At 43.7% G+C, this 12,665-nt stretch overlaps 1 protein-coding gene across 1 annotated transcript; it reads left to right on the forward strand.

Annotated features, from left to right (window-relative positions):
- The first annotated feature begins 1,617 nt into the window (after positions 1 to 1,617).
- On the forward strand, positions 1,618 to 4,212 carry NEUROG2 (neurogenin 2). The gene is made up of 2 exons (XM_006881084.1): positions 1,618 to 1,924; positions 2,252 to 4,212. The coding sequence occupies exon 2, from the start codon at positions 2,253 to 2,255 to the stop codon at positions 3,069 to 3,071; it is 819 nt and encodes a 272-aa protein (XP_006881146.1). The 5' UTR covers positions 1,618 to 1,924; position 2,252; the 3' UTR covers positions 3,072 to 4,212.
- Positions 4,213 to 12,665: the final 8,453 nt, after the last annotated feature.

Raw genomic sequence — 12,665 nt, forward strand, 5'->3', positions numbered from 1 at the left:
CCTTTACAATGTGGGTTGTGATATTTATTTTTTTTTTATAAATGAGACAGAGACAGACAACATTCTTTCTCTTGCTCTCCTTCAAAACCTATCATTCCAAGTTTGTTTTGCTCAAACTTAATTTGCAAACAAGATCTCAAGAGGTGACTCTACAGTGTCCTGGAGTCCAGATCTATGTCAATCACTCATATCTTCTAACATCAGGCCCAACACACACTTGTCTAGGGAACTGGCTTTGTCCCTAAGCAAGTTCAGCCACATCAACAAGATGGTGGGTGGAAGGGGTGGATCAACAACAGAACAAGGGACCTGATGAGCAATTCAGAACAAGTTTGGTACGAAGTACACTGGCCCGTCAGCTCTTTTTTTCCTCATTGAAAAGCTGGGAGAATTGGGAGGCCGGGCCCCATGTTCCTACAACGCTCCCCCCAGAGCGGAGGAGCAGAGGTCACGGAAATGTCAGTGCAGCTTGTTCGCTCTCAGAGGCTGCAGCTTCGCTACTCCTCCCAGCAATCCCCTCTAGAACCTGCAATCTGTCTCCTTAATATCTGGTCTAACCTTAACTTCGAGTTAACTCTCCTCTTCCCTCTACCCTCCACCTCCTGCCTCGCAAAAGTATCAGTAGTCCAAGCCTCGATTTGTCACAAAGTAAAATGAGGAGGCCACTTTCAAATCTTGAATCACCAAAGTCTTCTCCCTTGCACATCAGTTTCTCTGGAACCAAAATATGTTCCCCCACCATGGGTCCAAGCTTGCTCTCCATATCCTCCACCCTCCTAACCAGATGAACGGGTTCTAAAACTTTTTACTATTTGATACAACTTATAAGAGTCTTTGCCAAGAGACTCCTTACAGCACTACCGGGCTGTCTGCTCTCCCCCCCCCCCCCAGGATTCTGACCCCCATTAACTAATTCTTCAACTGTCCTCATCCGGGAGAGAGGTGGATGGGTAAGGCCGCTTGCGGTGCGCGCACGGACGCGCACTGAGACAAGGGGAGCCATGGTCGAGAGCACTGGGACAGGGGCGGGGGCGGCAGCCAAGGTCCCCCACCCGCCCCCGACGCCCCGGCCCCTAATGAGCGGATGAAAAGGAGCGGGCTCCGGTGCGCGTGGCTCGCAGGCCTCCCGGAGTCCGAGGCGCCCTGATTGGCCAGCTGCGCCTCGCGACCTCCATTCATTAATAAATTAGCGGCACGCTCCAGCCGAGCGCGAGCCACCAATCACAATGAGCAGCGGCGGCGACAACAGCCGCAGCTTGAGCCGCCGGGGCGGCTTCAGCAGCTCTAGCCTCAGCCTTGAGCTCCAGCAGGAGCTTTAGAATCATTTTATGCTGATTAGATAAAGGGGGGAATGGGGGGGTGCGGTGGGTGGAGGAGGATGGATGGCAGGGCCATGGGAGGGGGGAGAGGGTGAAGAAAAAGAAAGAAATGAATGATGATAATGCAATGAAAAGAATAAGCCAGGGGAGGGAAAAGAGGGGGAGAAGGGGGACCAGGAGAAGGGGGAGCAGGAGAAGGAGGCGGCAGGGCTGGATGGAGGTGGGGGGCCCCGGGGGCAGATCTGATTGTTTTCTTGGTGGTATATAAGGGGTTTTAAGGAGAGTCGTGTGCCAGACACGCAGCCACTGAACCACAAGCAGCTTCGCTTTAACTGGAGTGCCTGTGAGTCGCGTGCCAGGAGCCTCACGGCCAGGACTGACTGACAGACACGCACAGTCACCACAACACACGAGACCCGGGCGGGTCGCAGCCGCCGCCGCCGGGGCTCTTGGCAAACTCTGCTGTCGGAGGGATCCCCCGCGGAGCCGCGCCGCGGTAGCACCCGGCCTGCTGTTCACAGCGAGAAGGACGCAACGCTGCATTGGCGGCGCCCAGATCCGGGGCCCGTGTAGCGACGCTGAGAGACACAGTGAGAGCTAAGTAAGTATCTGATCTGTGACATCCTACTTAGCGAACTGTTGCCCTACTTGGTGAGGCCAAACCCGCACGCATTCTGTGGGAGTGGACTTTTTATGGCCAAGTTTGCGCTTCTTTCCCGGGACTGAATCCCAGCAGCCGCAAAGCCAACATGAAGGCGAGACCCGGCTGGCTGGCGGCTAGGACGCAAATACGGGCGCTCTCAGTTTGGAGACTACTAATGGGGTTTCCTCTCAGCGCTTTTCCAACCCATTCCTGTCGGGCGAGCGCCGGAACACTGCTTCTGTTTTCACGCTTTTTCTTTGCTTCTTTCTGTTCCAGCTGTCAGCGGTAGGATGTTCGTCAAATCGGAGACCTTGGATCTGAAGGAGGAAGAGGACGTATTGCTGCTTCTCGGTTCGGCCTCCCCGGCCTCAGCGGCCCTGACCCCGCTGACGTCCAGCACCGAGGAGGAGGAGGAGGAGGAGCTGGGCGCGTCCGGCGGCGCTCGGCGGCAACGCGGGATCGAGGCCGCCCCGGGGGCGCGTGGCGGCTCGGCCGCGGGCGGCTCGGTCTGCAGGCCCGCGCGGCTGCTGGGCTTGGCGCACGAGTGCAAACGACGATCGTCCCGGGCCCGGGCTGTCTCTCGCGGCGCCAAGACCGCGGAGACCGTGCAGCGCATCAAGAAGACCCGCAGGCTGAAAGCCAACAATCGCGAGCGCAACCGCATGCACAACCTCAACGCGGCGTTGGACGCGCTGCGCGAGGTGCTTCCCACGTTCCCTGAGGACGCCAAACTCACCAAGATCGAGACCCTGCGCTTCGCCCACAACTATATCTGGGCGCTCACCGAGACCCTGCGCCTGGCGGACCACTGCGGCGGCGGCGGCGGGGTGCTGCCGGGGGCGCTCTTCTCGGAGGCCGTGCTGCTGAGTCCCGGAGGCTCTAGCGCCACCCTGAGCAGCTGCGGGGAAAGCCCATCACCCTCTTCCACCTGGAGCTGCACTAACAGCCCTGCGCCGTCCTCCTCGGCGTCCTCCAACTCCACCTCCCCCTACAGCTGCACTTTATCCCCCGCCAGCCCGGAGGGTTCAGACATGGACTACTGGCAGCCCCCACCTCCCGACAAGCACCGATATGCACATCACCTACCCATAGCCAGGGATTGCATCTAGAGCTGCCGTCTCTGTCACCCACGCAGGCCTTAGCAAGTCCCTTTTCTGCCCTGTATCACAATTTCCTCCCACCCTACCCTGACCCCAACTTTCCACGCACCACTGACCACCTCACATCACAAAGCAGATGTAGCTGTTCTCATTACTTGCTGGCTTCGTTGCACTCTTTTGCTGTGGGTTTTCTTCATTCACGCAGTCTGATTTAATGAACTTGTAATGAAGCTTGTTATCAAAGAGGATGGTGGAATTTTGGGTGCGCTTCTAGAAGAGGTGAGCAAGACGCTGGGAGCGATAGTGTGCGGAATGAGGGGTTTGCAGAGAGGGCAGACACTCCTCCCCTCACTTGTCACTGAGGAGAACACAGTGAAGTTCGTGTGAATCACCCCGGACCAATGCAACTGGTTCTTGTGATCTCGTCACCTTTGCATCTACATAGAGATGTTAATGTCGAGTAGAAAAAAAAATGTATCTTAGCATCTGAATTATTTTACCGGTAATAATATTATCCACAGATTCGCAATGGCTGGCATCTGCTTTATTCCCATTGCTGTCTGCAGGCTGTGGGAATTTCACCTGTCAAACCAAACTTTCCCTCTCTGATGTGCACTTTGTTCTGTTCCCAGATTCGTCACAATGCCTATTGTCCTGCCCTTCTCATTCCTTTTTCTTCCCCATTTTGCCATCTGTCCCTTATGATTTATAAGGGGGAAAAGTTGTTTTGTTAGAGGGCCAGGTTAGAAGTCATTGTATAATTTGTAGACTTTGTAATGATTGAATGCAAGCGTGGAAATTTAGGCTGAACTCTCTATCAAAAGAAAAAATGTGGAGGAAAAGGGAAAAATCAGGAGGGAGGATTGCTTCATGCATTATTTATCTCGACCTTTTAGGGGAGAAGGAACTCCCTCATTCTTTCAAGAGATTAAAAATAAATCAACAGACTGAAAACCTAAGCAGACACGGAGCATTATCGGGATCAGCCACACACGTGTTCCCTTCTATTTATTATAAAGAAAAATTTCATGGGAAAAGTATGTATTTTTTGTATATTTTACAGAGTTTATTCTAGTATGTATTTACATCTCGAAGAGCAAGAAAATTGTTCTTGTGATTAAACTATAAATAAAGTATCTAATTTTCATAATCCTTGAGTGTGATCTAACTTATTCCTACATCTGTGTGATTTAGAAAGAAAGTGGATTGTGTTTTTCTGAAATTTTTCCCACGTCAAATTGAATAGAGTTCTTGTGTGTTTCAGGAATGTGTTTATGTAGGGTTTTATAGGCATATATATTTTGGAAAATGACTAGAAGCTGGATCACATTTGAGGCATGAGCACTGAAATAAGATTGTAACTCAATATAAACACAAACTTGGAAGAAAAGTTTTTGAGCAAAGAAGAAAAGCTAAAAATAAAGCTGGAAGATTATATGATAACTAAGCCATGGTACAAGCCAAGTTTGAATCAACAAGTCACAATAAGATTTAAAGTTCAGAAAATGTTAATTAAAAATATGTTGACACTGCCTTTTGCACTGACATCATCAGCTTGGTCAACCAGTGTGGTAATTAATTCATCATCCCCACGTGACCCTCCTCGCGTACCAGACTATACAAAGAATAAATTATGTTTATTAGGTTTAATTATAGAATAATATGTAATAAATATAGTTAAAATTTGCTTAAATGTAATGTTTCTTAGAGTATATGGATATTAACAACAAAATTGTTTTGTAAAATCCTCATCTAATATTACATTACTAAGTTATTAATAACTGAGTAGAACAGAAGAGGCCTTTGTAAATTTCCTTCTTTATTTCCTTCAAAAAAGATGTCAAATAGATTTACAAATGCCAATTTGCACAATGTAGCAGCTAAAAAACACAAAAGAAATAGGATAAAATCAGTGACTATGACACCACCAGCAGCAACTAATAAATAGCACATGCTTGTACTGGGTGCAAATAAGACCACGTGATTTCAAAGATTTCTGCAGCTGGGTAATAATGACAGTTCTGACCTGAGTGCATTAGAAGATTCAAAAAAGTAAATTAGCACAGAGTTTTGCCTTGATTAAACTCTTTAGCCTTGAATATACAGATATCTGTTCACTGGGTGTTATAACTTAACTACAGAGATACATTTCTATATATTTAAAAAATGTTAAGGCTGTCATTCTGGTGTAGTCCACACCTGACAATGTCACCCTGTGTGGTCCGTATCCTTTACACCTCTTAGTGACATCACTATCTTTGTGAAATGTGTAAAAATCTGATTTTTACTCTTAACCTCTTAACAGTTATGTCAGTTGTAAACAGAAAAGATGAGACAGTTATCTTTAAGACCTCTTTCCAGGCCTGAAATGGATGCTAAAACTGAGTATTCATTAATTTGTTATTGAGAAGTTAATTTCCTATTAGTAAGCTAATGATTTGAAAAGCAAATTCTCATAGAAAAAAGATGTCTGTGGTGAAATAGAACAAGATATATCAGAATTAGTTTAATATAATATTTTTAAAAAGTAATTATATAAACAAAATTTCTTAAAGATAAAGCAAAAATTGTTCTCTAATCTCTGAGAAATAATATCCCTGGAATTGATGGAGTACCAGTTGTCATAGTCCAACAAGCAGATGGAGCCCTGGACGTACTTACAAAGCTCAAGATTGTGCCAAGAAATCTAGAAGAAAGCTACTGACCAACTGACTGCAAAAAATGCATATTTCTTCTCATTCTCCCCAAAAGTGATCCAACAAATGCGGAGATTACTCAATGATATCATGAACAAAAACAATGAAAGACTGGCCCGAGGGCCGCCAGCTAAAAGTCACCCACTTTTGTCTTGGTCACATCCTTTTCTCTTCGCTGGGCCAGCTGATCTCTCTCTCTCTTTCTCTCTCTCTCTCTCTCTCTCTCTCTGTTGATGTTATTGTTGTTAAGTGCCTGTCGAGTCGCAGGCGACTCATAGCGACCCTATGAAGGAGAGTCCTTGACGCTTGGGTGCCTTTCATCCTCTCTCCAAGTTCATAGGGTTTCCGGAGGCAAGCTATTATGGAAGTGGACACCATTCCTCCTTCCACATGAATATCATATACAAGCAAAATCTTTGTGAATATTATATAAGAATAGCTAGAATAGTACCTTGACAGAGCACTGCCAGAAATTCAAGCTGGATTTAGAAGAGGCTATGGTACTAGGGGTAGATATATCATTGCTGATGTCAGATGAATCTTGGCAAAAAGTAGAAGGATCTATACCTGTATTTATTGACTATGCAAAAAGATTTTACTGCGTGATCACAACAAATTATGACTAACATTGAGGAGACTGGGATTACCAGAGCACTTAACTGTGCTCATTCAAAACCTATACCTTGACCAATAGGCTATTGTTCAAACAGAGCAAGCGGACATAGCATGGTTTAAAATGATAAAAGTTGTACATCAAAATAGTATCCTTTCTCTGCACCTGTCCAATCTATATGCTAGGCAAACCATTGGATAAGCTGGGATTTATGGAGAAGAATGTGGCATCATGATTGGAGAAAGACTCATCAACAATTGGTATTAGGCAGATGACATAACCTCACTTGTTGAGTGTAAGGATGCCTTGAAGTGCTTGCTGCATAAGATCAAGAACTTCAAATTGGATTACATATCAATATCAAGAAAAGCAAAATCATTACCACTGGGCCAATAGTGACATTATGATAGAGAAGAGATTGTAGCTGTCAATTATTTCACAATCAAGAAATCAAAAGATGAATTACATTGGGAAAATCTTCCATTAGGGAACTCTGTAGAGCACTAAAGAGCAATGATCTCAGTTTAAAGACTAAGAGGCACCTGATCCAAGCCCTGATCTTCTCAATTGCTTGCTTTGCTTCAGAAAGAGGGACAATGACTAAGGATGAGAGAAGTACTGTTGTCTTTGAGTTGTGCTAGAGAAGAGTATTGAATATCCTACAGACTACCAAGAGAACAAATAGGTCAGTATTGGAGAAGGTGAAACTAGGGTGGCTCCTAGGAGGTAAGGAGGGAAAATTCCATTCTCACATACATTAAGCATATTGTTCTTTTGTTAGTTGGCCTTGAGTAGAGTACAAGTCATAGCAACCATATGAACAATAGATCTGAATCTTGTCCTATCCTGTGCCATCTATAAGGATGCTCCTCTCCAAAGAGCATGTTGTTACAAGGAGCTTTTTCTTGGAGAACGACATCATGATTGGGAAGGTGGAAGGTCAGCATAAGAGAGGAAGACCCTGGAGCGCTGGTGGCCTAGTGGCAAGAAGCAGCACTGCAATTCCAGAGATAAGCGGTTCGAATCCACCAGATGCTCTGCTGGAGAAGGAGGAGCCATCTCCTCCTGTACCAGTCAGATCTGATTTGATGGTACACACACACACACACACACACAAAAAAAATGTAAAAAAATTAAAAAAGACCCACAACATAATGGATTGACATGATGACTATAACAAAGGATTCAAGTATATCAGAGATGATGAGGATGGCACAAGAAAGAACAAGGTTCAGATCTTCTGTTCATAGGCTCACTATGAGCCACAGTTGACTCAAAAGTATGTAACAAAAGTATGTAACAAAAACACCACCACAACAATCTTTGAGAAACTTTTTAACTTACACTTTGGTCTCCAAAAGCGACTGAAGTTGGTTCAAAGATAACCAACTGACTTGTTGTTGATTGCTTTTGAGTTGAGCACTACTCATAGTGACTCTATGAACAAAAGACCTGAAGCCCCTCTACAACTATCTACATTTATTAAAGTTCATTGACTTTGCGGAGGCATGTTGTGGATGCCACTCCTGCTTCCAAACCTGTCATACAATATTTGTTGAGTCACCTGTGATGCATAGAGACCTATGTACAGCAGCTCTGAACCCTTCCCTGTCCTGAGCCAGTCTCACTAATTCTGACACACCAACCCCCATTGCCCCCGTCTCTGTATCGGAGGTCTTCCTCTCCTGCGTTGTCAATCCACCCTTTCAAGCATGATGTCCTTCTCCAAGGACGGATCTCTCCTGGCCATGTGCCCAAAGTAAGTGAGGTGGGGCTTCAAATCCTAGCCTCCAAGGAAAGACTTGGTTTCATCCTCTCCGAGACAGACCTATTTGTTTTCTTGACAGTCCATGGTATGTTCAAGACTCTTCTCCAGCACCACAACTCAAAGGAATTCTTCTTCTGTCATTGCTAGTCATTGTCCAACTCTCTGAAGCATAATAAGTAATTGAGAAGACTATGGCCGGAATTAGGTGCACTTTAGTGTCTAGAATGACATTGTTGCTTTTCCTGACAGCAGATTTTCCCAGTGCACTTCATCATTTGATTTCCTGACTGCTGGTATTAAGAGTGTTGATTGTGGGATCCGAGCAAGTGGTAATTGCTGACAACCTCAATCTCTTCTTCATCTATTATCGTGCTGCCAGTTGTCCCAGTGGTGAGAATCACTGTCTTCTTGCTGTTAAGCTTCAATCCATATTGGAGACTACAGTCCTTGACTTTGCAGCAAGTGCTTCATGTCTTCTTCAGTTTCAACAAGCAAAGTTGAAGGAGAAAGTTCAGAGTGCTCTGAAGAACTTGCCAAAAAAAAAAGCCCCAGGAATTGATGAAATATTAATTGACGTATTTCAGCAAATAGATGCTACCCTAATTGTGCTCACCAAGTTGTGCCAAGAAACCTGGAGGACAACTACTTGGCCAACTGACTGGAAGAGATCCATATTTATTCCCATGCCAAAAAAAAAAGTGACCGGAGAGAGTATGGAAATTATCGAACAATATCACTAGTATCATACACTAGCTAAATCCTCCTGAAGATTATCCAGAAAAGACTTGAGCTGTTCTCAGTACATTGATTGAGAACTACCAGAAACACAAGCTGGGTTTAGAAGAGTTTATGGCACTAGGGATATTATTGCCACACGGATCTTGACAGAAAGCAGAGAGTACCAGAAGAATGTCTATCTGTGTTTCATTGATGATGCAAAGGCATTTGACTGTGTGGGTCACAATAAATTGTGGCTAACCTTGAGGAAAATAGGACTCTCAGAACATATGATTGTGCTTACAATGAAACCTATACTTGGAACAAAAAAGCAGTCCTCAGAACAAAGCAAGGAAACATTGCATGGTTCAAAATCTAGAAAGGAGTGTGTCAGGAGGGATGCATCCTGTCTCCATACCTTTTCCATCTGTATGCAGAACAGATCATTCAGGAGGCAGGACTTAATGAGAAGGAGTGTGGCATCAGGATTGGAGGAAGACTCATCAACAACCTGTGATATGCAGATGACCAACTGACTAGTCATGGGTAAAAGATGACCAAAGATAGCCAACTGAAGTTTGAATACATACAAGGCTTAAGCCTTTGGGGAAGCAGTTTGGACAATACAGAATTAAAAAGACCATGTGCTAACTAAGAAATGATGAGTGTTCTGCATCTGTCTGTCTCAATCTGTTACACACTCATAGAGAGAGAGAGAGAGAGAGGGAGAGAGAGAGAGAGAGAGAGAGAGAGCAATTTTAGATCTACATTTAAGACAAGAATGGTGAAAGCTTATCTCACATATTTTGGGCATGTTATCATTTGGGGCCACTTCTTGGAATAGGACATTATACTAGGAAAAGTGGAGTGTCAGAAAAAAGAGAAGTCTCCTGAAAGGATGGATTGACACTGGCTGAATTAACAGGCTGGAGCATGTTAGAGATGGTAAGGATGGTATGGATAGGACAAGGTTCAGCTCTGTTATTTATAGGGTTGTAGTTGACTTGATGGCATTTAACAACAACAACAACTAATATTTTTTTTTATTTGGGCCAAATACTCTTGTTCTCAGCATAACTCAACTCAAACTCACTACCTGAGAGTGGGAATCGCTTCATAGCTGACCTTCCGGGGCCTTTTTTTTTTTAACAGATTATAAATCACATTTCAGGAAGAATCATATGAACAGAAGCCAATGGTAATGAAGGAGGAAGTAGAAGCTGCATTGAAGACAATGGCAAAGAATAAGTCCCCAGAAATTGATGGGATACCAGTTGACTTGTTTCAATTAGCTGATGCAGCCCTGAATGCAGTTACCTGTCTATGCCAGGAAATTTGAAGGACAGCTGTTTGGAAAATGGATTGGAAAAGGTCCATATTTGTTCCCATTCCCAAGAAGAGTGATCCAACAGAGTGGAAACTATTGAACAATATCATTACTATCATGTGTAAGCAAAACACTGCAGAAGATCGAATGAATGAAAAATGGCTACAACAGTACCAAGAGAGGGAACTGCCAGAAGTTCAAGTAGAAGAGGTTGTGGCACCAGAAATATCATTACTGATATCATAGGGATCCTGACTGACATGAAAGAGTATCAGAAGAATGTCTATTTATGTTTTATTGACTATGCAAAGGCATTTGACTGTGTGGATCATAACAAGTTATGGCTAACATTGAGAACAATGGAAATCCCAGAACGCTTAATTGTGCTCATGAAAAACCTATACCTAGACCAAGAGTCTGTTGTGCAAACAGAGCAAGAGAACACTACATGGTTTAAAATTAAGAAGGGAGTGCATCAGGGTTGTATTCTCTCTCCATATCTACTCAATCTTTATACTGAGCAAATGATTAAAAAAGCTGGACTCCATGAAGAGGAATGTGGCATCAGAATCAAAGGAAGACACATTAATAATATGCAGTATGCAGATAACTTTTCTACAGGACACATCAACCTCCCTCAGAGACATTACCACTAAACTTAAGAGACACTGTTCACAGCATAAGAAATTGTCAGCAGCTCATGTATTTGGAATCATAGAAGCCAAGAAAACTTCAGATACAAGCTGTCAGATTAAGGGTTAGACAACGGAAGATAAATGCTGAAGGGATTTGGTAGAAGTGAAGGGGTATCCTGATGGAGGGTGGAGGTGGGAAATACGTGGGTCAATACACTGGGCAAAGGGCAGGGACAACACTGTAACTAATGGTTAACTCCACAATGAGGGATTTATCATTCACTGTTCTATAAATTGCTTGTCTGTCAGATACTCCTAAATCTGAACATTCAGATTAAGACAGACTAGGAAGAAGGATTGGCCATCCACTTCTGAAAAAGCAGGCCTCCGAAAACCCTAAGTACAACAAAACACATGTAGATTAACAGAAAGGGCAACTGAAGCTGAACTTTCAGGTATGGAAATACAAAGGAAGAGGAACAGTTGTAAGCAGACACTAGTGATTGGAACATGGAATGTGAGAATCATGAATGTAGGAAAATTAGACATTGTTAAGAAAGAAATGGAACGCATAAATATTGACATACTAGGCATTGAAGAGATGAGATGGACCTGCATGGGGCTTTTTGAGTCAGACGATCATGTGATATATTACTCTGGAGCTTTCATAGTTAAAAGAGTAATTTCTAGATCCATCTTGAAGCACAACATTGTGAGTGACAGGATAATATCCATACGCATAAAAGGAAGTCCAGTGAATACCACTATCATTCAGATATATGCACCAACAACCAGAGCCAAAGAAGAAGAAATAGATGATTTTTACCAACTTTTACAGTCAGAGATCGATCAAACATGCAATCAAGATGCTTTGATAATAATGGGTGACTAGAATGTAAAAGTTGGGAACAGAGCAGAAGAATCAGTAGTTGGAAAACATGGACTTGGTGGGAGAAATGAAGCTGTTGATTGATTGTAGAATGATTGAATTTTGCAAAATCAATGACCTATTCATTGCAAATACGTTTTATAAGAAACATAAATGCAGGTTATACACACTATATCTGCCGAAAAAACTGCTGGAGAAGCTCAATATCAGCGGTGAAAACAAGGCCAGGAGTTGATTGTGGAACAGACCACTAACTACTCATATGCAAGTTCAAACTGAAGCTGAGGAAAATTAAACTGAATCCCCAGGAACCAAAGTATGACTTAGAGTTTCTCCCACCTGAATTTCAGAACCATCTCTGGAACAGGTTTGAGGCCTTAAACACTAATGAGCGAAGACCTGATGAGTTGTGGGAGGATGTCAAATGTATCATCCAGGAAGAGTGCAAACGGTCATTACAAAGACAGAAGAGGAAGAAAAGACCAAAATGGATGTCAGTAGACACTCTGAAGATAGCACTGGAGCGTAGAGAACCCAAAGCACAAGGAAGAATTCAAAATACTAAAGAGCTGAACAGAAAATTCCAAAGGGCAGCATGGGATGACAAAGCAAAATATTACAATGAAATGTGCAAGGAGCTGGAGTCAGAAAATCAAAAGGGCCAAACTCGCTCAGCATTTCTTAAGCTCAAGGAACTGAAGAACAAATATAAACCTCGAGTTGCTATAATCAAGGATGCTTTAGGCAGACTATTAAATGATCCGGGAAGTATTAAAAGAAGATGGAAAGAATATACTGAGTCACTGTATCAAAAGGAACTGGCAGACACAGAAGAATTTACTGAAATCACATATGAGCCTATGGTGATGAAGGAAGAAGTTCAAGCTGCTTTGAAGGAAATAGCAAAAAATAAGGCCCCAGGAATAGATGGTATACCAATTGACGTATTTCAGATAAG

The sequence above is a fragment of the Elephantulus edwardii genome, unplaced genomic scaffold (assembly GCF_000299155.1).
Source record: "Elephantulus edwardii isolate Elephantulus edwardi_28Jun2011 unplaced genomic scaffold, EleEdw1.0 scaffold00012, whole genome shotgun sequence".
NCBI classification, from domain to species: Eukaryota; Metazoa; Chordata; class Mammalia; order Macroscelidea; family Macroscelididae; genus Elephantulus; species Elephantulus edwardii.

Bases quoted from the DNA above. Each gene is read 5' to 3' on its own strand.
- NEUROG2 (XM_006881084.1), top strand. From the start codon at position 2,253: ATGTTCGTCAAATCGGAGACCTTGGATCTGAAGGAGGAAGAGGACGTA.